Source organism: Phascolarctos cinereus, unplaced genomic scaffold (genome assembly GCF_003287225.1).
Source record: "Phascolarctos cinereus isolate Bilbo 61053 unplaced genomic scaffold, phaCin_HiC Scaffold_5;HRSCAF=322, whole genome shotgun sequence".
Lineage (NCBI taxonomy): Eukaryota > Metazoa > Chordata > Mammalia > Diprotodontia > Phascolarctidae > Phascolarctos > Phascolarctos cinereus.
Window position 1 is genome coordinate 447395113 of NW_027555958.1, and position 24768 is coordinate 447419880.

Genomic DNA, 24768 nt, shown 5'->3' on the forward strand with positions numbered 1-24768 from the left:
ATAGGGTACACAAGGAAGGGTTTACATTGGAGGAGGCCATAGGGGAAAAGGGGAGCAGGAAACACTTGAACCTCCCTCTCATTTGAAATAGTTAAAAGAAGGAATAATAAAACACACTCACCCGTCCCTGAGTATAGAAATTTTTTCTTACCCAACAGGGAAGTAGAAGAGAATGGGGGAGAAAGATAAGAAGGCAGGCAGATTAAGGCAGGTAGTAATCAGAAAGAAAATAGACTCTTGAAGAAGGTACAGGAGAAAAAAAAAGTATAAGAGAATAGGATAGAGGGAAATATACAATAATTATAACCATGAAAGTTTGAAGAACTGATTCTGTACCATTTTACAATAGATTCTACTCTGTATTACCACCCCATTTTGTTTGATTATTCAAACCTCCTTTCTATGTATTTGAGTTGAGTTCAGGAATTCAGTTCTCCCTATGAGTTAAAAGTTCTAACAGGAAAAACTTATCTTCAGGTCCTGGGAAAATACCAAGACATCTGGTGTTAAGTCCTGAAGCTCCAAGAGATGTATCGTCCATCCTTACCTGCCCTTGTACAATTTAGGAAACTCTTCTCTCCCTAACACATCCTCCTAGAAGCCAGTGAATCTGCCATCCCCGGTCCACTAACAACTTCCTTAGGAAGTAAACAGGTCCCATAAGTCAATCAAGCATTCCTTAATGACACAGATGTAACGAATCACGCTGTCCCCACCCCCAAGATGCTGTTAACCCTATAAACAACTGCAGTGTCTTCCCCACCTACTCAACTCTGTACTCCCCCAAACTATATTAAGGCTGGTGGGCCCTACCTTGGAGGGGGTCTTTGGTCATTGAGAGAGGCCACTGACCCAATTTATTGGTTACTGCTAGCCTAACTAATAAATTGATCATGCTCAGAACAGTGTCTCTCAGTTTACCTTAATTTTCAAATACAACAAGCAAATTTGGATGAAATCATCCATAAAACAGAAAATAGCAGAATGAATTAGAAATCAGAATCCAACAATAAGCTATTTATAAAAAAATACTGAGGTAGAAAGTATACACAGAGTTAAAATAAAGGGCTAGAGCAGAATTTATCATGTTTCAGCTGATCTCAGACAAAGTGAAAGCAAAAACAGACAAACAAAAGAGAAAAACAGGGAAACGACATTTTGCTAAATACAACATATATGCATATAACGGTGTTGCATTTAAATTCTTAAAGGAAAAATTAATTACACAAAAGAAATAGTAAAACCATAACACTGGGGGACCTCAATTTATCCCCTCTCAGACCTAGATAAACTGAACCAAACAATAAACAACAAAGTTAAGAAGTTGAATAGAATTTCAGAAAAGTTAGATGTGATAAACCTCTAGAGAATACTGAATGGGAATAGAAAGGAATATGCCCATTTTTCAGCTGTACATGGCACCTTTACAAAAAGTGATGATGTATTAGGGACTGATAACCTCACAAACAAATGCAGAAAAGCAAAAACATCAAACATATATATATATTTTTTACGAATGTTACATTCAGTAAAAGGCCTTTGACGCAAAGATTAAAAATTAAATGGGGGGCAGCTAGGTGGCGCAGTGGATAGAGCCCTGGCCCTGAAGTCAGGACTTGAGTTCAAATCCGGACTCAGACACATGATACTCACTAGCTGCGCGACCCTGGGCAAGTCACTTAATTCACCAAAAAAATCCCCAAAACTAACCAAACAAAAAAATTAAATGGAAACTAACTTAATTCTAAAAAAATCTGATCAAAGAATAAATCACAAAAATGATTATTAAAGATAATAACAAAAATGAAAAGACCAAAATTTCTGAGAAGTAGCTAAAGCAATACTTAGGGGAAAACTGATATCTTTAAATGCTTTCACAAATAAAAGAGAGAAAGATCAGATGGAGGAATTAGGGATGCAACTAAAACCTCCCCAGAAAAACCAACAAATCAAAAATCCCCAGTTAAACACCAAAATAAAAATCCTGAAAATTAAAGGAGATAAAATTGAGAGCAAAAAACCAAGTGAATAAATAATATCAAAATCTTTTTTTTGGGGGGAGGGGAGAAGACAAAAAAAATAATAAAGTAGCTAAGCCATTAGATAGGTTGATTAAAAAAAAAAGAACACCAAACTGCCAATATCAAAAATGAAACAGGTGAAATTCACAACTAATGAAGAAATAAAGGAAACTAACAGCTATCGCACCCAACTATATAGGCAGTTTTTGCTTTATGTAAAGATTATTCTGCAGATCTATATGTAAAGTTATTTTTACATAATGTGAATTGCCTGGAAAGAAGCAGGAAGGGAGTTGCCCTGAATGCCTGTGGAGGGGGCTGGCACACAGTGAGAAACAACAGTAGGAGGAGGAACACACAGGAACCTGGTCCAAACCAAGAGGAAGAGTAAGCTGGGGAGCAGATACGTGAGGGCCAGACATGGACACAGACAGGAGAAGACAGGCAACATGTGGGGGCCAGGGACAGACACTAGGTACCCCAGCACAGACAACTGGAAGAGAGAAATGCAAGAAGAACTGACAGGTATGCAGGTGGGTGAAGTGGCAAAGGTCTCCTCTCTGGGATCAGAGGTCTCAAGCCAAGTCCCTAATCCTTCTGCAATGGCAGCATCTGCTTTCACTTTTTTTTGGGGGGGGTGGGGGGAAGAGTGAGGGTGGCAGGCCGTGGAGTATAGTGTGGAGGAATGGAGCACAGAGGAGGGGAAAGCAGGGGAAAGAGTGGAGAGAGAGCAGCACATAGTACTGTATAGTAAACTTAACATACGTGGTTGTTTTTTTTTTGAATGCGGATTTTTTTCAGAATGTTTTTCGTAAAAAGTCGAATTTGCAGAATGGAAATTTACATAAAGCCAGAACTGTATGTCAAATTGACAATCTAAATAAAATGGATGAAAATTTACAAAAATGTAAATTACCCAGATTAACACACTAGAAATAGGGTACTCAATAATCCTGTCTTAGAAAAAGAAATTGAACAAACCATAAATAAACCCCTAAACAAAAATCCTCAGGACCAGCAAATTCTACCAAATATTTTTAAAAACAATTCCAATACTACATAAACTGTTTGAAAAAAATAGGAAAAGAAAGAGGTCTTACCAAATTCCTTCTATGACACAAATATGGTCTTGATACCTAAACCAGGGAGTCAAACAGAGAAAGAAAACTATAGACCAGAGGTGTCAATCTCTTGGACTGCAAAACTTCCAAGTATAGCCCGAATCAGATTAAAATATAACTGGAAAATGTTTAACAAAATAAATAAAAATACAAAAGAACACAGATAATATTAATTTGTAGTTTTCTAAGTCAGTAAGTGGTCTGCAGGGATCCATTTCTATTTGAGTTTGACACTACTATAGACCAATATCCCTAAAGAATATTGATACAAAAATTACAAATAAAATGTTAACAAGGAGACTGCAGCTATATATTACAAACATATACCAAGCCGCATTTATACCAGGAATATACAGCCAGGTCAATATCAGGAAAACCATAAACAATAATTGACCTTATTAATTACAAAAAACAACAAAATGTTATGATTATATATCAAAAGATGTAGAAAAAGTTTCTGACAAGATATAATATCCACTCCTGTTAAAAACATTAGAAAGCATATGAATAAAGAGAGCTTTCCTTAAAATAAATAATATCTAAAACCAAGGAGAATGATAAGAAGAATGGAATGGATAGAACAACAACGGCTAACAGTGGAATGAAAATTCAAAGGACAGAATATGCGATTACCTAGCCTCCCTCTATGAATTCCAGTCACCCATCTTTGCTGATACTGAAAAAACTTATAAAATATGACTGACAAAGCACTGCACATTTTTAAAAGACCCTGGAGAACAGAAGAATCATCACAGGCTAGGAAAAAAAAAAACAAATGTCCCAATTTTCAAAAAAAGTTAACAGTGGAACCTAGAAACTATAAGCAAATGAGTTTGACTTATTGGTTTCAAATTTGAAAACACAATAATAAAAGGATATTTCAGAATATTTCAAAAAAGAAGAGCAGCAGTCAGAGCTAGTCTGGCCTCATTAAGAATAGGGTATGTCAGATTAACCTTCTTATTTTACAGATAGGATTAATACACTGACTATATCTATCAAGTGACTGATACAGCCATAAATGACTTAGATGTGCAGAAAACACCCCACAAATTCCTATTTTCTCTATGAACAAGATAGAGAAATGTGGGCAAGATGACAGTATAGCCAAGTAAATTTATGCCAAATTGACTCAAAGAGTCAGTCATCAATGTGAACCTGGAGAGATTTACTGAAGGGCCTTCATGCTGGCTCAGATCTAACCATTCTTGTTATCGACTGGGGTAAAGGCCTACATAGCATACTTTTGATACTTGAAGAGGACAAAAAAATGGAAAAGAGAGCCAACATGTGGAGCCATTCACTCATAATCCTAAAATATCTTAATGAACTATGGCTATGGGCCAAAATTCAGAATGTCAAAAAATTTAAAAATTGATGCTTTTATGTCAATTTCTTTTTTGATTATATTTCTCCCTACTTTCTCACTCACAGAGACATCCCTTCTAACAGGTGATTTCAAAAAACGGGGAAAAGTGTAGCAAAACCAACCAAGACATTTTCATAGCAATAATAAAATTCAAGAGGGAATAGAGAAGTAAATCTCACTCAAAATAAGTCTAAAACTCATTAAATAATCAGATCATCTACCAACACACATTCAAATCTTATAGGAATAGTTATAAAACAATCTTTAAAGAAATGATTAGAGGGAGATTTGTTGCTTGAGCTTAGGCCACACTAATATAATAAAAATGAAAAAACCTAAATTAATGTATAGATTTAGTGCAATACCAAGTACCAAAGAGGGTAGAGTTATAGAGGTGGACAAAATTCATGTAGAAAAATAACAAATGGGTCTAGGATCAAGGGAAAAAAATGGAAAAAAAGAGGGTAAGAATGAAAGTAAAAAGGCATTTTCAGACCTTAAATTATCCTACAAAGTGGTAGTCATTAAAACTATTTGATATTGGTTAAAAACCCCAGAAAAGTAGAATACGCAACTAAGTGGCACAGTGGACAAATCAATGGATCTGGAATCAGGAAGAAGTGAGTTCAAATCCAGCCTCTGACATTTACTAGCAGTATGATCCTGGGCAAGTCATACTGCTGGAAGCATCTAGGTGGCTCAGTGGATAGAGAGCTAGGCCTGAATGAAGTAGGAAGAACTGAGTTAAAATCTGGCTTCAGACACTTACTAGCTATGTGACCCTGGGCATATCCCTTAATCTCTATTTGCCATAATCCACTGGAGAAGGAAATGGTAAACAATTCCAATATCTTTGCCAAGAAAACCTCATGGTATATACTATGGTCTTCCTCTCTGCTCCTTTTCTATAGCATCTGATTAAAAAAAAGGTCTCTTTACCAAGGCCAATCCCACTGCGCATGCCTTTGATCCCATCATCTTTTGTCTTTTCTAGCAGATGGCATATTTAACCAACCTTCCTTCTCTCTCATCTTCAATCTGTCCTGGACCCTTCCCTATTGTCTACAAAGACATTCCAGCCTTCCCTATTCTTAAAAAATCCTCACTAGACCATCCCTACAAGTTCATTCTGTATCTCTCCTCTTTCTCAGCCAAATTCCTTAAAACTGTATTTCCTCCCTCTAACTGGCTCCTCAACTCTTTGCAGTCTAAAAATCCTCCCCTCCAATTACTGTTTTTATCCTTCATTTTTGAAGAGGACCAATGACATCACATGCGTGAATTGGCTTTAAGTGAGGGAGAGCAGTTGTTAGCCTCATCCTCTCTTTCAAAGTCAATGAAGTCCAGTGGCAGGACAAAAGTTAGTCATCCTGACTAACAATGGCCCAGGATGCAGTGGATGACCTTGCTGTCTTCCATGTCTGACCACGCTCTAAGAGCTACACAGTGTAGTGCCTGCTTCAGTCGCCTTCCTGACCACTGGATCAAGTTGTTCTCATATGCCCATTCCATCAGCGGAAATCTTCACACACTTGGGATAGATCTCTCCGAACTCACCGATGGGTTTGAAGGCTGTTGTTTACGTTCAGCCTGGTTTAGCCTGTCTGCTGAGACCGTTTTACCCAAATGTGGCTGCTGTACATGCTACGGCTTCCTGGAGCCACAGGTGAGAATTGGACAGGTGGACACCAAAGGTGGATGAGCAGCCTTGAAAAGGGCTTAGCAAGCCCTCACACTAGATGCGCTAGTCCTCCTTGAACACCTCCCCTCCCCAAATTACTGGGAATTACTAAACTGCTGAATCTGAAGGTCTTTTCTTAATTCTAATCTTTCTCAATCTACTAGATGTATTTAATACTGTTGATCATCCCCTCTTCTCAGAGAGTCTCTCTTCTCTGTTTTTTTGTGATATTACCACTAGTTTGCCTCTTACCTCTCCAACTGTTTCTTTTGCTGGCTCATCATCTAGATCATTCCCCCTAACTGTCCTAGACTCTTATCTCTTTTCCCTGTATAGTCTTTCTGTGAGTCCATCAGTTCCCTTGAGTTTTAACTATCATCTCCATGGGGATGATTCCCACATTTATACATTGTCAGTCTCTCTTCTGAAATTCAGTTCCATATCACCAACTGCCTATTAGACATTACAAAATGAATTCTTTATTTCCCCCTCTCCACCTAACACTTTCCTCTTCCAAACTTGCCTACATCCACTGAGGGCACCAATCTTTCTAGTCACCCAAGTTTGTAAACTTTGTATCACCCCGGCCTTCTCACTTTCCCCCACCCCACATGTTGAACAATTTGCCAATCCCTGTCTCCCTCCATGACATTTCTTACATTCTGACCCCTTCTCTCCACTCACACAGCTACCACTTTGGGCTTCATCAGCTCACATCTAGACAAGGACGACGAAGATGATAATGACTAGCATTTATATAACACCTGAAGATTTGGGAAATGCTTCTCAAATATTTTATTCTACTTTTGCAACCACCTTGAGAGGTAGGTGCTATTATCATCCCCATTTTGCAGATGAGAAAACCAAGGCACAGAGAGATTCAGTGCCTTGTCCAGGGTCACACAACTAGTAAGTGTCTGAGGCTGGTTTTGAACCTAGGTGTCCCTGACGACAGACCTGGTCCTCTATCTACTACAGCACCCAGATGCCTAACTTATGTAATAACTGCCTAAATAATTTCCCTGCTTCAGGTCTCATCTCACTCCACTGTTGCCAAAGTTAATTTACTTAAGCATAGCTTTGACTATGTTATTCCCTCACTCAGTCAATTCCAGTGGCTCCCTATTGACTCCAGGATCAAACAAAACTTCTCTGTTGAGCTCTTACAGTCCTTCATAGCCTGGCTCCAACCAACCTTTACAGATTCCCTGGACACTGCTCTTTCTTGTTATCTAGAATGCAGCCTTCTGGTCTTCTCTCTTACACATGACACTATGTCTGGCTCTGGTTTCCATGTCTCTGACCCAGTTGTCCTCCATGTCTAGAAGGCATTTCTGTCCTTAACTCCTCTTTGAAGCCCCACTCTCTCTTTCAAATGACTCAAGCACCACCTTCTGTACAAAGTTTTTTCTAATGTTCCTAACTCCTGTGATCTCTTTCCGTAACTACCTTTTATTTAACCAATGTTGCATATATTTGTATTTATTCACTTTTTTTGCATGACATGTTTACAATGTATTTGTCTCTCCCATTAGAATGTAATCCCCTACAAGTAAAAACTGGTTCATTCTTTGTAATTGTATCCCCAGTGTACAACACAGTGCTCTGCATTAAGTAGATATTTAATAAATACATGTTTAGTGATTAAATCCCTAGACTATTTTGACTTTTCTGGTTGCCCCATCACCCTGCTGGTTCAAATTGACCTTGTAGTCCACTAAGACCCCCAGATCTTTTTCAGACAAAATGCTATTTAACTAGGCTTCCCCCATCTTGTATTAGTAAAGTCATTTTTTGCACCCATTCACAATGCTAGCATGAAATATCTTATAAAATGCAAACAGAGTGGAAAAAACAGTAAATCTGATTAGTGTTGGATTTATAATTTAGTTAAGAGGAGGGGGAATTAAAGTTTGGCTTCAGAGACCAGGGAACAAGAATTATACCTTAGCTGACTGTGGTGTGGAGAAATTAAGCCAAGCAGGGACGAAGTCATGCTGCGCCATTTAGGTCCAGTGTCTCTCTTCAGCAAGGTGAGGAGGCATCAAACCTCATGGCCAGGATCTGACAGAGACAAACAAGGCAAACATCCCTTAGGCCTGCCAGGTTCTGGCAACATGGAAGGAAGATAAAAATTTCTCAAGGAACCCTTGTGAACACTACAAGAATAAGCACAGGGGCAGCTAGGCGGCGCAGTGGATAAAGCACTGGCCCTGGCATCAGGAGGACCTGAGTTCAAATTTGACCTCACACACTTGACACTTACTAGCTATGTGACCCTGGGTAAGTCACTTAACCCCACTGCCTAGTGCCTCCCCTCCCTCTACCCCACCAAAAAAAGGGTAAAAAAAAAAAGAGAGAAAAGGACCTACATGTACAAAAATATTTGGGGCACCTAGGTGGCTCAGTGGATAAAGCACTGGCCCTAAAGTCAGGAGGACCTGAGTTCAAATGTGACTTCAGACACTTCACCCTTACTAGCCGTGTAACCCCGGGCAAGTCACTTAACTCTGACTGCCTCACCCCACCCCACAAAAAAAAAAAGAAAAAACAGTGCTTTGCACTGTTAAAGAATAAGCGGAGTAAGAAGCCTTCCCAGGAATGCAGGGAAAGCTTCATCACTTAGGAGGCTCTGCTTCCTGCTGCCATCAATGTCCTTCAGTATCTTTCCCTAGCGAGACCTGTAGAATCTGCAGCCTGTTTTTCCAACCCTGCCTGCAGATACATTACGGCTGCCTCCCAAACTGGACACCCATTGACACATGCACATCCACAGGCTTTTTTCTAGAGTCAGGGACATGGAGAATATTTACCCCAGAGTGTAACCTCTGCAGTCCTGGTCCTCCAACTCCGTATGCTTGGCCCAGTTGGGTCTTCCACGTTATCCTTCTGTCAAGAGGGGCTGGGGTGGCCTGGGCAGCAGCACGCCTATGCGAGGCACCAAAAGCCACGCCCTGTGCTGACCAGCCCTCTGCCCCCTCAGTTGCTCATTTTAAACTACTCTGTTTCCCACACTTACCCAAATAAAGGGGGGAGGGGGAGGGGGAGAACAGAAAAAGGTGTCTGGTTACATTTAAAAAAAGGGAGGGGGGAACCACACGCCTCTGTTCAGCTCATTCACCTGCCTTCAGGGTGGGCACTATGTTGTTGCTGAAGCAGATAGTACATGAGGATCTAGTGAGTTGGTATCAATCCTATTCATAGCAAGGCCATGGTTAGCGAGACAAGTGTGGTCATGTGTTAGCAAAGGGCAGATAACAGAGGAAAAATATAATTTTATTAAAGTAATAGAAAAATGTGAACTTGGAGAGTCAACTCAATTGAGAAACATCTACATGAGAGGGCATTTAAAATATTAATTTCATTATCCCCAATCATACAGCTGCTAAAAAAGTGTGAAGTGTGTGTGTGTGTGTGTGTGTGTGTGTGTGTCTCTACTGTAGCCTTAAGGTCTTGGACTGCCTTGGGGTAGAAACAATCCAGCAGAAACTTGCTCAGCTTTGTGAAGATTCTGTACGATACACTTGTGTTGAATGCTAGACTGGGAGTGGAATGCTTCTAGAGGTGTTGCCTACTTCTTCAATGTTGACCATTTATAAAGCGAAAACAAAATTAAAATGCAGAAATATGGGGGAGAAAAAGTTTCCCAAATGATATTTTCTTCTCTTCAATTAGAGATCTTTGTCACTCCTCCTGCCCAACACTGGGGGCACGATCAGGAGAAAGGCTAAGAATGCTCCTACTGCAACAAAGTAGAGTCTGCTTCTTGTATCCAGTGCATTTCCATCATCAACCAATCTCTGAAGAAGCCACAGGACTCAACTGGTCTAGAAACAAAGATGAGAGAGAAAACAAAACATGTTCAAGAGAACTCACACAAAAGAATTACAATTCATTTAAGCTACAGCGTCATAAGTAATAGGAGTATACTCAAATGACTCAAACAAGGGGCCAAGAGCCAAGACACAGCTTTGTTTCTGGTTTAGATATTTGCTGTTATTACCTTTATCAAGAAGTATGAATTATAAAACTCTATGTAAAGTTAGTCATATCAACTACATATTTATGAAGCACTCACCACATACAAAGTATTGTACTAGGTTCTGAGGTAGACAAAACGAGAAATAAAATTAGCTCTCTGTGCTCTATGCTGCAGAATTCGACGAGGAGAAGAGGCATAAATGCCCTCAATTCTTCAAGGATCTGTGATTTTGTCAATGGTACCCCCCCCATTCCAAACACTCCATCCACCCCTTTGATGATGACCTACAGAGCTGCTGTGACCAAATTGTATCTTATAGCCAAATTGGTAGCAATCCTTCTGAAATTAGCTGGGTGGGGTTACAGATGGACAAATAGGTATAGAACAACCTGGCACTCAAAGCCTTTCCAACCTGGCAGGACCTGTTGGCAGAGCTACTGAGAACTCAGGGTCACCTCCATACCACACTGAAGCAATGGAGAGGACCTGAATGGAAGAAAACACATGCCAAAGTCTCTAAAATACAAAATAAGACACAAGTGCATATGAACTGAATTGGATTGGATGGCTCCTCCCAGAAGGTTGCCCAAGTCACCCATATCTCATTCTTTTCCTCACATAGGGTATGTCTGTCTCCCTGCCCCCTTTTAGACTCCTTTTATGTGTTGTCTTTCCTTATTAGGATGTAAGCTCCTTGAAGCCAAGGCTGTTTATCCCTCTACTTGTATTCCCAGCACTCAGCACAGGACCTTACACAGTAAGCCTTTTAAAAATGCTGAGTGAGGTACACTAATGTACCTCACTAATTAGTGTACAACACTAATGTTGGTGGAGCTATGAAGTGGTCCAAAAATTCTGGAGAACAATTTGGAATGATGCCCAAAGGGCTATAAAATTGTACATATCCTTTGACTCAGGTCTGTACCCTAAAGAGATCAGAGAAAAGAGGACCCCATATGTACAAAAATATTTATAGCAGTTCTCTTTGTGTGGACAAAGAAATGGAAATTAAGGAGATACCCACCAACTGGAGAACGGCTGAACAAGCTGTTGTCCCTTATTGTGACAGAGTACTACTGTGCTATAAGAAATGATGAGAGGGATTATTTCAGGAAAACCTGGGAAGACTTGTATGAACTGATGAAGACTGAAGTGAGCAGAACGAGGAGAATGTTGTACACAGTAACAGCAATATTGTAAAGATAATCAACCAACTATGAAAGACTTAGCCATTCTGATCAATACAATGATCCATGACAGTTCCAAAAAATTCACAATGAAAAATACTATCTCCAGAGAAAGAACTGATGAACTCTGAGTGCAGAGTGAAGCATATTTTTTCTTCTTACTGTATCTTCACTGCCCTCCCCTGCAACACGGCTAATGTGGAAATGTTTTGTTTGACTTCATATGTATAATGGGTATGTTATTTCCTACCTTCTCAATGGGTGAGGGACAGGGTGGATAGAGGGTATTTGAATTGAACCCTTATCACTACTACTGCTAGCTAGCATTTATATAACCTTTTAGCATTAGCCATGCTCTTTATGGGTCATCTCATTTTACTGCCATTACCAGTGGGGTGGTAGGTGGGGAGGGTATTATCATTCCCACTTCACAGATGAGGAATTTGAGGGGGAGGCAGAATCACTTGTCCACGGTCACACATCTACTGATTAAGGTAGAATGTGAACTCAGGTGTTCATGACTCCCAAGTCTCTCTCCACGAGGGTACCAAGCTATCCGAGAGATACAATGATGGTAGGAAAGGAGACAACATTTCTGGCTGGGTGGTTGAAGAGTATGTGATAAATGAATTGGACTCTGAAGAAAAATGGGCACCATTCCATTGGGTTTGAGAGGAGGGTGTGGGGCAGTTTCCTAATGCAAGGGACAAGAACAGCCGAAAAAGAGCAGCTGTTCAGCACATACCTGTGGAGCACAAAGTGAATAGTTCTGTCTGCCTTTTGTAAAGCATATGAAGAAGGGACATAGTATGAGAAAAGGTAGAGCCCTGGGGCTCCTCCCAGGAGCTCCCTTTAAGTATGGAGCCCAGGCCAGCCATATTTCCTTCCTCTTCCCCACTTTTCAGCTCCCTTCTTTGTGACAGCTTCCCACATTAGAACTTAAGCTACATGACTCCTCCAGTGCAAAGACCATCTCCCTAATCTATTTGTATCCCAAGTGCTTAAAATAAATGATTCTTGACTGACTAAATGACAGCAATTATAACTGATTTATATATGCAGCGTTTTAAGATTTACAATATGCTTTATATATACATCATGAATCACTCACCCAGAGGACCATCTCAAATTAGGTACCACAGGTATTATTGTCCCTTCCCATTTAACTTTTTAAAAAATTACTGCTGGAACTTGGATATCATCTGGTCCAACTCTCCTTTCTACCCTTTCCTTTACAGCACTCCCTTCCATGCAGACAACTCTTAGGACCTCTAAAACTCCTATTTTAGCACTAAACAAACAGACCAAGACAGGTGAAGTATATTTATCTTATCCATGACCACACAGCTAGGAAGTGTCAGAGGCAAATTTTGAACCTAGGCCTATAAGGATGAAGCCAGCAGTCTCTCCACTCTAGTGTGGAAAGAATATGCCGTACATGTTATAAAACTTACATTTCCACATTGATTTCTGGCTTGCAAAGGGTTTTCCTCTCGCTAATCCTTGTTGTGTAAATATGTAAATATTATCACCCCCATTTATATTTGAGTAAACTGAGGTCTAGAAATGTCAAGCAACTTACCCAAGACTGCACAACTCCTTAGTATGGGATCTGAAGCCAGGTCTTTCAGATCCCAGGGCAGCACTCTGTTCACTACGCTGGTGGTTTCCCAATCATTTGTACCATGGACTTTTGGAGGGTAGGAGAACTATTTTGAGGTGTCTGGCAATACCTAAATGTAGCAAGTATTATCTTTTTTACCGTTTGCTTGAAAAAATTTGCATAATATCAACAGTTGGGGTATTATGTTAAGGTCTATTTTTTGGTACTTAACAGGGTACTGTAGGTAACAATTATTTAAAACTCATCTTTGCATCAAAGCACCTGCCTGACTTTATTCTGAATATCTACAATTGTCTGATCATGCTACTGAGAACTTAGGCTTCTCTTCTGTTTTGAAATCTAAACTGAAGCAAGCTTGACATGGAACCAGATCAAACCCCAACCTCTACAAGTTACAAAACAGCACCAGCCACCTCATTAAATGACCTGTCATAATAAATGAGCAAACACACCTTCTGAGGCCTGATTGGCTCACATATATACATATTCAAATGAGAAAATATCTGTAAAGTGCTTAACACAGCTCCTGGTACAAAGCAGGGACTTAATCAAGGCTTGCTCCTATCTCCCTCTTTCCTTCACTATAAAGTGTCACTGAATTCACAGCAGCTTTCTGTTATGGACTCTCTAACAGATATTAATAGCATAATTGCTAACACATGTAGACTGGAAATCAAAAAAAACCCCAACATAAAATGTGTGCGGAATCATTATATTCTACTAATGGCTTGTGAGAATGAAAGATGCTGGAAGAGGAAAGTGAGGCAATTTAATTTTGGAAAAAGGCATTACAAAAACCTGTGTCACCTCTGAATTAACAAGTTTCTCTGAATATTTTAATTTCTTTATTAGCTACCAAATATTTGTAGTATCTCAAAGGCTGCCTTGCCTGGCATCTCAGAGAATTTATATTCTTCTTTTAGGGAGGAGTTTGCAAAAACCAAACCAAACCCCCCCCCCAAAAAACCAAACCAAACCAAACCCCAACCAATAAAACAAACAAAAAAAAACACCGCGCTAAATTCTATGTAATTTGGTGGGGTGAGGCTACAGTATGGCCACTACTACTTAAGAGAAATACAAGTCATATGTTGGGCATTACCTGTTAAAACTAAAAGTCTTAAGCTGGCTTGAAACAAGGATCAAGATCACATAAAGAATTCTCATGTTTTGGTAGTAAGTTTTTAACATGTTTCCTCACAACATGAGGCAAGTCAACATGTCCTAGCAGGTCAAAAGGAAAAGACTCAGGTAGCAGCATAGAGGATGCTGGAGAACATTCCAGTCCTTTGTCTCTCTCATATGCTTAGCGGGCATTCCTTCCTCACTGAGCCATATTCTGAGAACCCCCCAAAAGAAGCTGACCTCACCTTCAGATATGGGTTTCCCAGTGTTGTCCTGCAGTCCAGGGCCAGCCCCTTGCCTTGAGTGGTGCACAGCAGGGGACTGTTCTGGAGATCCTTTGTTAGGTCTGTAGCTGGAGGCTGGACAACAGTTTCTGAAATACCAATAACGACTCACTCCTGGATTTCTCCGTCATTATTCAACTGAAACTGTCCCCTCCGTGTTCTCTTAATGCCAAATCTCAGTCTTTTCTCACCCTTATTGGCTTCTCTGAAAACTCTGACATTACATACCATTCTCTTCTCTCTGGGTTTTTCTGCCATTGCCTTCTCCTGGTTCTTTCTTGCCTGTCTGACTGCTCCTTTGTTTCTTCTGCTGGTTGAACCACTTCATTTATGCTATGCCTATTAATCACGGGTGTTTCTCAAGGCTACCCTGGATGCTCTGTTCTTCTGCCTCCATACCATCACACTTGATCTCATCAATTGCTAGGAATTCAGTTTTCACCTCTATATAGATGATTCCTAGATCTACATATCCCACTGTATTATCTCTCCTGAACGCCAGTCTCACATTACCAATTTCTTCCTGGACAACTTGAACCAGATGTCCCATAAGTTCAAACTCAACATGTTCAAAACTGAACTAATTTATCTTTTCCACAAAAACCTTCCCTCTTCTCAAATTTCCTATTAATGTCCATCCTCCCAGTCACCCAGGCTTGTAACTTTGGGGCCATCCTCAACTGCTACTCACTTTCACTCTCCCACATATGGGCTTATGTTGTCAAGTCTCATTTTTACTTTCACATGTCTTGTTACATCCCCTTCTCTTACCTAATACTGCCACAAACTTGGTGTAGGCCCTTGTCATCTCACAACTGTACTCTCTCAATAAGTCTTTGAGCTGGTCTTCTTATCTCAAGTCTCTCCTCACAATAATCCATCCTCCACTCAGCTGCCAAAGTGATTTTTCCTAAAGATCAAATCATGTCACTCCCCCTATTGGTAAACTCCAGTGGCTTCATATTGCCTCTGAGAGCAAACCAAAAATGAGCCATTGGGCATTTAAAGCCCTTTATAACCTCGTCCCTTTTCCTATGTTCCAGTCTTATCATAACTCCCCCTGCCATCTTGCACACAGTCTTAGACCCAGTGACACTGGCTCTCTCTTGGAGGACATTTCATCTCCCAAGTCCATGCCTTTTCCCTGGTTCTTCCCCAGGATGGTAGTGCTTCCCCCTTCTTACCTATACCCTCTGGATTCCATTAAGATTCAGCTCAAAGTCACTTGACACTTACTAGCTGTGTGACCCTGGGCAAGTCACTTAACCCCAACTGCCTTAAAAAAAAAGATATCAATAGTTTAGGGGAAGCTAGGTGGCACAGTAGATAGAGCACCGGCCCTGAAGTCAGGAGGACCTGAGTTCAAATCCAGCCTCTGACCAAACACTTGACACTTACTAGCTGTGTGACCCTGGGCAAGTCACTTAACCCCAACTGCCTAAAAACTAAAAAAAAAAAAAAAAGAAAGAAAGAAAGAAAGAAAGAAAAGAAATTCAGCTCAAAGCTGACCTTCCGCAGGAAACTTTTCCTCCTGCCCACACTGCTACTGCTTTCCTTCTGAGAGAAATGTCTCGTTTACTTTATAGATCCTATAGGTAAATAGTTATTTTCAGTTGTCTCCACTAACTTGTGAATGCCCTGAGGACAGACAGGATGCCTAGTAAGTGCTTAACCAATACCTGGCTAACTGCTATCTCTATGACATTTTCCTCATAACAATCTTTCAAGGAACTCAGTCTAGAGACTCAGCCTCCTGTGAAGAAAGCTGACAGAAAGACTATGTCTATGACACGGCTGGATAGCTATTCAAGGAGAAGCTTCAGCTCTAAGAACAAATAAAAAAGTAATTAAGTACCTACTCTCTCTGCCAGGCACTGTGCCAAGCACAAGGAATTCAAATACAAACCAGCCAGACAATCTTTGGCCACAGTAGCTTACAATCTAATAGGGGAAGACAACACATGAAAGGAAGTTCAAATGGGGTGGAGTTTCATGCCCTGCATGGTTTGGAAATATCTGGGATGTGAGTTGGGAGCCTAATGCTGGGGACAGCAAGGTGACAATTTTCCTATTAGAATCCAGTGATTAAGGGTGAATTCTGGGAGGGCAAAGAGGAGGATGGCCAGAGTGAAACGCACGGTTTGGAAATCCCTTGGATTTTTCTAGAGCCAACTGGATTCTGTTGGCTTTCTCTTGAATCACTGTTAATCTACCATTCTTGATGAATCTGTAAAGCTGTTCAGGAATATAATCAGAAAGTATTCAAATCCTACTGCCAGCTTTGAAGTGGCAGAAGGTTGTGGAAGACAAAAAGGAGATGGAAATTGTGAATGTGATTTGAATTTGTGAAGGCCAGAGATCGAAACTGGAGAGGAGAAATATGAGGAAAAAAAAAACTGAGGAAACTGAGGAAAAGTCAAAACAATCTCCATCCAGGTCCAGATTCTACTTCCAGCCTCTGTCAGAGGCTAAACAGAGGGGGGTGGGGGAGAAAAAGAGAAAACAAAACCACAAACCAAATAATAGCAGAAAGAAATAGCAAAGGTAATTTGAGGGGTTTGGACTTGTGAAAAAGACTGAATATGGAGGGAAAAGAAGTTTGAAAAGAAACTGAAGAAAAGGGAGTCCACCTGAAGTAAAAGGATTAATGAGTTAGACAAGAAGAAGATTCAAGGTAGAAGGGAAATGGACAACAGAAATTACATCCACACCTACTGTAATAGTTTTATCCATAAGTATAATCAATCTAAATTAATTGCCACAAAATACTAAAGGAGTCCAGCAAAAACTTACTTGTCAGAGAGAGATGGGGGCAGCTAGGTGGTGCAGTGGACAGAGCACAGGCCCTGGAGTCAGGAGGTCCTTCAGATACATAATACTAGCTGTGTGACTCTGGGTAAGTCACTTAACCCTAACTGCCTCACCAAAAAAAACAACTGAAACAGAGGGTTACGGTATAAACTCATCTAGAAATTCTTACAAAGAAGGATGATGGGCAATTATAAGCAGTGTCAGCTTTATAAGGCACAGAGAAACAACTGAGGGTAAAACCAAATTAAAGAAAATTTGGCAAGATATCCGTCCAACCATTACCAAAGTCATCCCAAAGGCATTCAAAGACAAAAACAGAAGGACTATAAACAGGAGAAAAAATGAGAGTGACTTGCAAAAAACTTTTCTCCATGAACACCAGTGGAATCATCCCTGTACCCTAAAATCATAATCCCAGTCCCAGATGTGCTCACAGGAGGCAGAAAAAGAGAGGCACTAAAGAGAACACGGGCAGTAAAAGCAGCCTAAAAGGACCAAGTATCTGTGCTATGGGTGACACAACTGTGGGGGCACTGAGGGATGAATATACATACACAGTATCTAAAGAAGGGGAACCTACCAAAATATAATATATACCAAATAATACCCAAAAAAGGACAACTGAAAAATATCAGTAACTAATGAATTATACATGCCTACTCTCCTATCTACACAAACTCTTCTGAATAACAGTCTTTTATACAGGAATTAAGGGAATCCTAGATGTAGATATTAGGAGGGAACAGGTAAAGGCTTTCCTAAGTGACAGTCAGCAATGGAGCACATCTTTAACATTACCACAATTAACTGAAAGATGGGGGAAAAATTTTTATACACACACACACACACACACACACATCTTACTATGCTTATTATTTGTTGATTGTGAAAATGCATTTTATTTGGTGGAACAAAACACTACCTTACAGGCTCTTTTACAATAAACTGTCATCTCCCATCCACACAGAAAAATTATTCAAGATTCCTGAGACAGCATAACAGAATAAATCTTGCTCAAAGACCCTTTGATAAGAAACATCAGGCTAGGCATGAAATCAAATGTATGCCTGCTAAATGTATTTGCTGCTACTGTGATGGAGGAGATCCAGAGCACAGACCTGTGGATAGTGAGGTCTCTAACATGCTCCTGTTATGCTGACTGGCTAGGCAGTGGGCTTAAGTGACTTGCCCAGGGTCACACAGCTGGGAAGTGTGAAGAGACTCCTTCCTAAAGAGATCTATAATCACACCAAATGATTTCACCTGTCCACAAAAACAGGAAAGACCAATTGGATGAACGTCTACTGCTCAGATTTCAACACGTATTTATTTGGACGGTACCAAATAGAGCTTGTTCATTAGTATGCAAAATTCAGGACAGACACTTTCCTGAGGCAATACTAAGGGAAGCATTTTCTTGGCTAGTAACACAGAAGTCTGTCATGTTCCTGAAGGTATCCAAGACAAAACAGAGAGCCACCCAATAAATGTCAAAACAGATAATTAATACCCTTGTTTGGTGAGTCACATGGGCATACCCAATATTGCCAAAAGGAACCTTAAAAGTTTATGGAACCTTGGGTAAAAATCTGATGACCACAGGGATTTAAGTGTTTTCCTCAATGCTTTATCCCCATGAAGATCTTGCCTGGATAAACTCCAGTTTTGGATTACTCCCACCTCTGCTGCCTTTGCTTCTACACATGTGCTGCTGAGGTAGAGAAAATCATGAAACTGTTCAGACTGGATACACTACAAATTTATATTCCATAATCTTGGCTTGGCCGTCACTGCAGCAAGGTAATTCTTTTAAATCTCCCTAATTGATTCCTTAGCCCACTTACCACAGTGGATTTTCCAAACCTTTTCATCACTCCTTCTACCTCTCTCACTTGAGAACTTAAGGGGCAGCATTAAATTCTTAGATATAGTAAACATGAGGATTTTTTTGCTTTGCTGTGTATGTTTTGCTACAAAGGTTCTGTTTTTGTTTTTGTAAATGGAGGGAGTTAGGGAGAAGAGGGTAGGGAAGACAGAGAGGATTGCACATTTCACTGAAAAAATTCAGGCCGTTTTCAAACAGTTCCCTTTCCTCCCATATTCCACACATCACTAACATGCCTTCTCTTGTTTCACCTGGTTTCAATTATCATCTTTATTCTGATGACTCCATCTGTCTATCCAGCCCTGACCTATTTCTTGACCTTCCAGTCTCAAATCAACTTGCCCAACGGACATCTTTAACTCAATGTCCTATAGACATCTTAAATGCAACATGTCCAAAACTGAACATAAATGTCCCTGTTACTCAAGGATACCACCAGCCTTCTAGTCACCCAGGCTGGCAACTTGGGTATCATCCTCAACTCCTCACCCTCTCTCATAACCCTATATCCAAATAGTCATCAAGTCTTGTTGATTCTACCTTTGTACCATTTCTCACATCTCTCTCCCTTGACACTGCTGCAGTCCTGGTCAGGGCTTACATCCAGACTATTGTAAAAGCTGGCTGAATGGCTTCCCTACTTGAGCGTTTCCCCACTCAACCCGTCCTCTACTCAGCTGTCAAAACGGTCTTCCTAAAACAGTTGAACCATGTCACCTCTCATTCCATAGATTCCAGTGGCTCCCTATTACCTACAGGAACAAATATAAAATCTTCTGGCTTTTAAAGCTTTTCATAACCTTGTCCCTTCTGACTTAAACCATTCTCATATCTTACTCTTCTCCATGTACTGTGCAAACCAGTGACACTGACCTTGCTGTTGTGTGCCTACGACATCCCATATCCGGAGTGAGCATTTTTACAAGCTGTCCTCCATGCTTAGAACCCTGTCTCTTCTTGATTCTAAGAAGCCTTTCCCAGTTCTTTGTAATCTTAGTGACTTTCTTCTGAAACTACCCTTAATTTATCCCATATATGTTATGTACATAGTCGAATGGCTCCCCTATTATATTCTGAGCTCCTTTAGAGCAGACTTTTTGCCTTTCTTTATACTGCCGGTGCTTAGTACAATGCCTGGCACATAATAAAAGCTTAACAAATGATAGCTGACTGCTATCCTCTGAGGGCAAGGGATATTTATACATGAAGCTAATAGGTAACTCAGAAGGTAATGCCTGAATATGGGATCTTTACTTCTGGATAACAGCTTAAAGTATAGTGAAGACACCTGGCCAAAGATGGAGCAAGCCTCAAAATCTGTTTTCCTGGTGTTTTGAAAATTGAAACAAGGAAAAACAGAGGATTGTATATGAAACCTCAACTATTTTCTACTGCTTGCTTTTCCTTTTAAGTATACAATAAATTCAAAATGTAACTTTCAAAGTTGATCTGCTTTGTGGCTTTTTTTTCTTTCTTCTGTTATTTTGTTTTTTTAAATACTGCAATGAGCCTTTCTTTTCACAGTTTTTTCTATTCTTTTCAGCAATCCTCTTGGTCCTCCCTACCTCCCTCTAAATTTACAATAACAAAAACAGAACCTTTGTAGCAAACACAGCAAAGCAAAACAAATTCTCACACTGGCTATGTCTACAAATTAAGTTTCATACTGCACATTAAGTTCATCACCTCTCAGGTGTCTAAATTGCTTTCTCAACATGTCCTCTGGAATTGTGGTCGCTCACTGTACTGAACACAGTTCTTTAAGTCTTTTAAAGTTATTTGTCTTTACAATATTATTACTATTATAAATGCTGTTCTCCTGGTTCTGCTCACTTCAATCAGCATCATTTTTTATAAGTTTTCAGAGAGTTATCTAAATCTGCTGAAAAATTGCTCTTTTAAAATAAAAAGCATTGGGGAAGGAAAACTGTCATGTATACTAAGTTAGATACCATAGAAGGTACCTATGATGAAGGAAGACTAGAAATTGTGACAACCAGAAGTTCACAGGAGACAAAATCCAAGAAAAGAACCAGTGGTAAAACTTATAGTTTAATATATCTACATACAAATGCTCAATGTTTAAGCAAAAAGCAAGAGGAGCAAAGGGATCACAGAGCTGCACTTGAAACTTTGTGGGATAAAACCCATGACAATACTATGCATGGCTTTGAACGGACACCTTATTCAAAAGAAAAAAAATTAGTAAAAAAGGAGAGAGAAAGGGCAGCTAAGTGGCGCAGTGGATAGAGTACCCGCCCTGAAGTCAGGAGGACCTGAGTTCAAACCCTGGGCAAGTCACTTAACCCCAACTGCCTTAAAAAAAAAAGTTTTAAAAAAAGGAGAGAAGAGAAGGTGGGCTGATACTGCATACTAAGGTGTACTAATGCAAGGGAGGGGTGGAAGAAAAGCATGCTGGAGAGTATTAAGATGAAAATCAAGGGAAGAAGAAACAGAAATTGTTTTGTCACCCTTGGGGAACAACACACACATAAGTAATCCATCAACAAGAATGCTGTAAATAGAAATTCTTTTTTATTATGAATTTAATAAACAAATATAAACAGTGCAATATTCCAAGAATAATGGAAAAGGAGGATTGTATATGAAGCTGTGAACTTCTCTTATTTACACTGTCTTCTCCTCCCTCCCCCATATAGCTTGGGGCTTTTTGTGTAATTCAAATTTAGTATGGCAGTTACAACACTGCTCTAATTTTGTGTTCCCTCCTGAACTTTTATTCTGATCTCTTCTATTTGTTTTTTTCAAATAACTCACTGACACTCTTTTCTTCCTTTTTTAAAAAATTATTACACAGTACCCTCCTATTCTCACCCCTCAAAAAAGTCTTTTCTTGTAACAAATATAGTCATGCAAAACAAGTGATGAAAATGTATGTCTCCTTCTGCCTTGAGTCTAGCACCTTTCCGCCAAGAAATGGGAAGAATGATTCATCCTCCTCCTTTTCTCATTATGGCCACATGACCCACATTGTAGCTGCTGCATGGCAGTGAGACATGGAGTAGAGTAGCCTCCAAAGAATTAAAAATTATTATCATACAAGGGCAATAGAGAGGCACATGGGAGTAGGCGTGGGGGTTGAGCAGGTCATATCACATAACTAATAAGTTGTCATAAAGAGGAACAAGAGTAAAAGATGTCATCAAGCTGGTCACGTGACCAGTGTGGCACATGACAAGTAGATAGTGTACTCCACTGGTATTCCAGAAGCAAACAAGGAAGGCCTTGAGAGTGTTGGGACTGACACTCTATGAACTTATGGGAGAACAACTGCACAGGGTGGGCAGGCACAGACAGGCACTCCAGATAAGTGTGCACTATACTTAGAACCTTGCAAGAAGAAGGTGGACTGGATGGTATCAAGGTCTGGACAAAGGAACACTGTCACTTATCTTCCCTTCTGGGCATTTGTTTCCTGGGCATCTATAAGGCTCTGAGTGACAACACCAGGATCTTAGAGGAATTAGGATGATAAAATCCTCAGAGGGCAATAGAGAAAGTGATGCATAGTAGGCTCAGCATGCTGTAACCTGCTCAAAAATGATAATGCCTTTTGTGCTCCCTGTCTCTTGTGCTATTGAGGACCTGTAAAACCAGAAAAGGAGGTAGGCTTGTCATGCATCAAGGTATGGGACCTAGTGAAAGCTCCTCTCATCAGCCTCTTTCAAAGCATGGTTTAAATTTCACCTCTTTCAAGAAGCCTTTCCTCATCCCCCTAGTCAGGGCTTACTCTGTCTCCCACATGGAAATTATTTTGTATGTGTTGTTGTTCAGTCATTTTTAGTTGTGTCTGACTCTTTGTGACCCCACTGGGGGTTTTCTTGGCCAAGATACTGGAGTGGTTTGCTATTTCCTCCTTCAGCTCATTTTACAGATGAGGAAACTGAGGAAAACAAGGTTAAGTGACTTGCCCAGGGTCCCACAGCTAGTTAAAAGTCTCTGAGGCTGGATTTGAATTCAGGAAGATGAGTTTTCCTGACTCGTGGTTCAGTGCTCTGAGCACCACCTAGTCACCTCCTACTTTGTATATATTTTATATTTATTCATTCACGTATGGGCTATTTTCCCTATTAGAATGTCAGCAGTTAGGGGCAGTTAGGTGGCACAGTGGATAGAGCACCGGCCCTGGATTCAGGAGGACCTGAGTTCAAATCCGGCCTCAGACACATAACACTTACTAGCTGTGTGACCCTGGGCATGTCACTTAACCCCACTGCCTAGCCAAAAAAAAAAAAAAAAGCCAGCAGTTTGAAAACAGGAATTTGGTTGTTTTTTTTTCTTTTTAATTGCATCCTCAATGTTATCCACATAATTAATTCTTAATATGCTGGTTTCATTTACTACTCATTTGACCTCCATTTACCAATGTCCAAAACTACGCCTATAGCCCAAACCTCTTTCTCTTAAATTGCTCTCCTTTGAATGTTCAATAGGCAACTCAAACTAAACATATTTAGAACGAAACTCATTCTGCTTCCCACCAACTCCTCCCCTCTTCAAAAGTTCCTTATTTCTACTAGTGGACCACCATCCATCAGCTTCTAGTCTTCATCTCTCCCATTCCCTTCCCTCTACTCACATAGTCTCTACCCTATTTCAGGAGTCTACTAGCCTTGGCTATTGCAATGGTCTCCTAGAGCATCTTCCACAAAGCTACCTAAATGGATGCAGATCTACTGCATGTTATTCCTCTACACACACAAAAAAGTATTAAGAGGCTCCCTCCTACCAACCTCTTAGACAAAAAGCCTCAGTCTGGCATGTAGCCTACTCTACTATGGCACTTACTATATCCCACATGAAATTAACTGAATTACAGGAAGATAAATACATAATGTGATGGTAGTAGACTTTCTTGTCCCTCTCTGTTTTAGACATTCTAATAGAAAGATAAACCAAAGGGAAAATACAGAATTGGACAAATTGCTGGACAAACTACAGCTAACAGATTCATGGCACCTTGTAAATAGGTCTGCTAAAGAATATAAACACCACATAGAACTTTAAAAAAAAAAGCCTGACATACTGCAAATAAATGTAAAAAGGCAGAAATAGTAAATATATCCTTTACAGACCGTCAAACAATAAGAGTAGTAATCAGTTCAAGGGACATAAACAAAAGACACAGATCCACTGCTACATGACACTGAGACACAGAGTAGCCTCAAAGAATTAAAAAATTATTATTATACAAAAGGCACATGGGAGTAGGGGTGAGGGTTGAGTGGGACACTTAACAATGAAATCCTAAATAATGGGTAAGTCAAAGAAAAAAAATCAAAGAAAACAATAATTGCGTGAAAGAAAATGATAATGGTACACACATACTAAAATTTGTGGAATGCAGATAAAGCAGCCTTTAGAGAGAAAAAACAGCAATAAAACATATATTAACAAAACACAAGAGAATATTAATGAACTGAATATACATTTAAAATATTACAAACCAGAAAGTAAACAAAACTAAAATAGCCTTCCTATGCAGTCATATGCAAACAAAACAAGAAACACTAAAGAGATAGAGGAATACCTTCAAAAATAAAAATAATCAAAAGGCCAAATGGACACCCTAAATAATCCAATCTCAGAAAAATAAACAGAACTAGCTGTAAAGGAACTACCAAAGGAAAAACTCCTAGTTCCGGTGGACTAATAGG

The 24768-nt window shown here is 39.9% G+C and overlaps 1 protein-coding gene across 4 annotated transcripts in view; it reads right to left on the reverse strand.

The window, feature by feature from the left end:
- The window catches only part of GPBP1L1 (GC-rich promoter binding protein 1 like 1), an 80918-nt gene that overhangs the window by 41559 nt on the left and 14591 nt on the right, over positions 1-24768 (reverse strand). For 3 of the 4 annotated variants that reach the window (XM_078156610.1, XM_020987598.2, XM_020987600.2), the window contains exons 2-4: positions 9006-10019; positions 8139-8256; positions 3122-3157 (exon numbers count right to left, since the gene is read on the reverse strand). In XM_078156610.1, coding sequence (XP_078012736.1) covers positions 3122-3157; positions 8139-8198 — 96 coding nt within the window. In that variant the 5' untranslated portion in view covers positions 8199-8256; positions 9006-10019. The remainder of the gene's footprint in view (positions 1-3121; positions 3158-8138; positions 8257-9005; positions 10020-24768) is intronic. The other variant, XM_020987602.2, reaches the window with a different exon arrangement.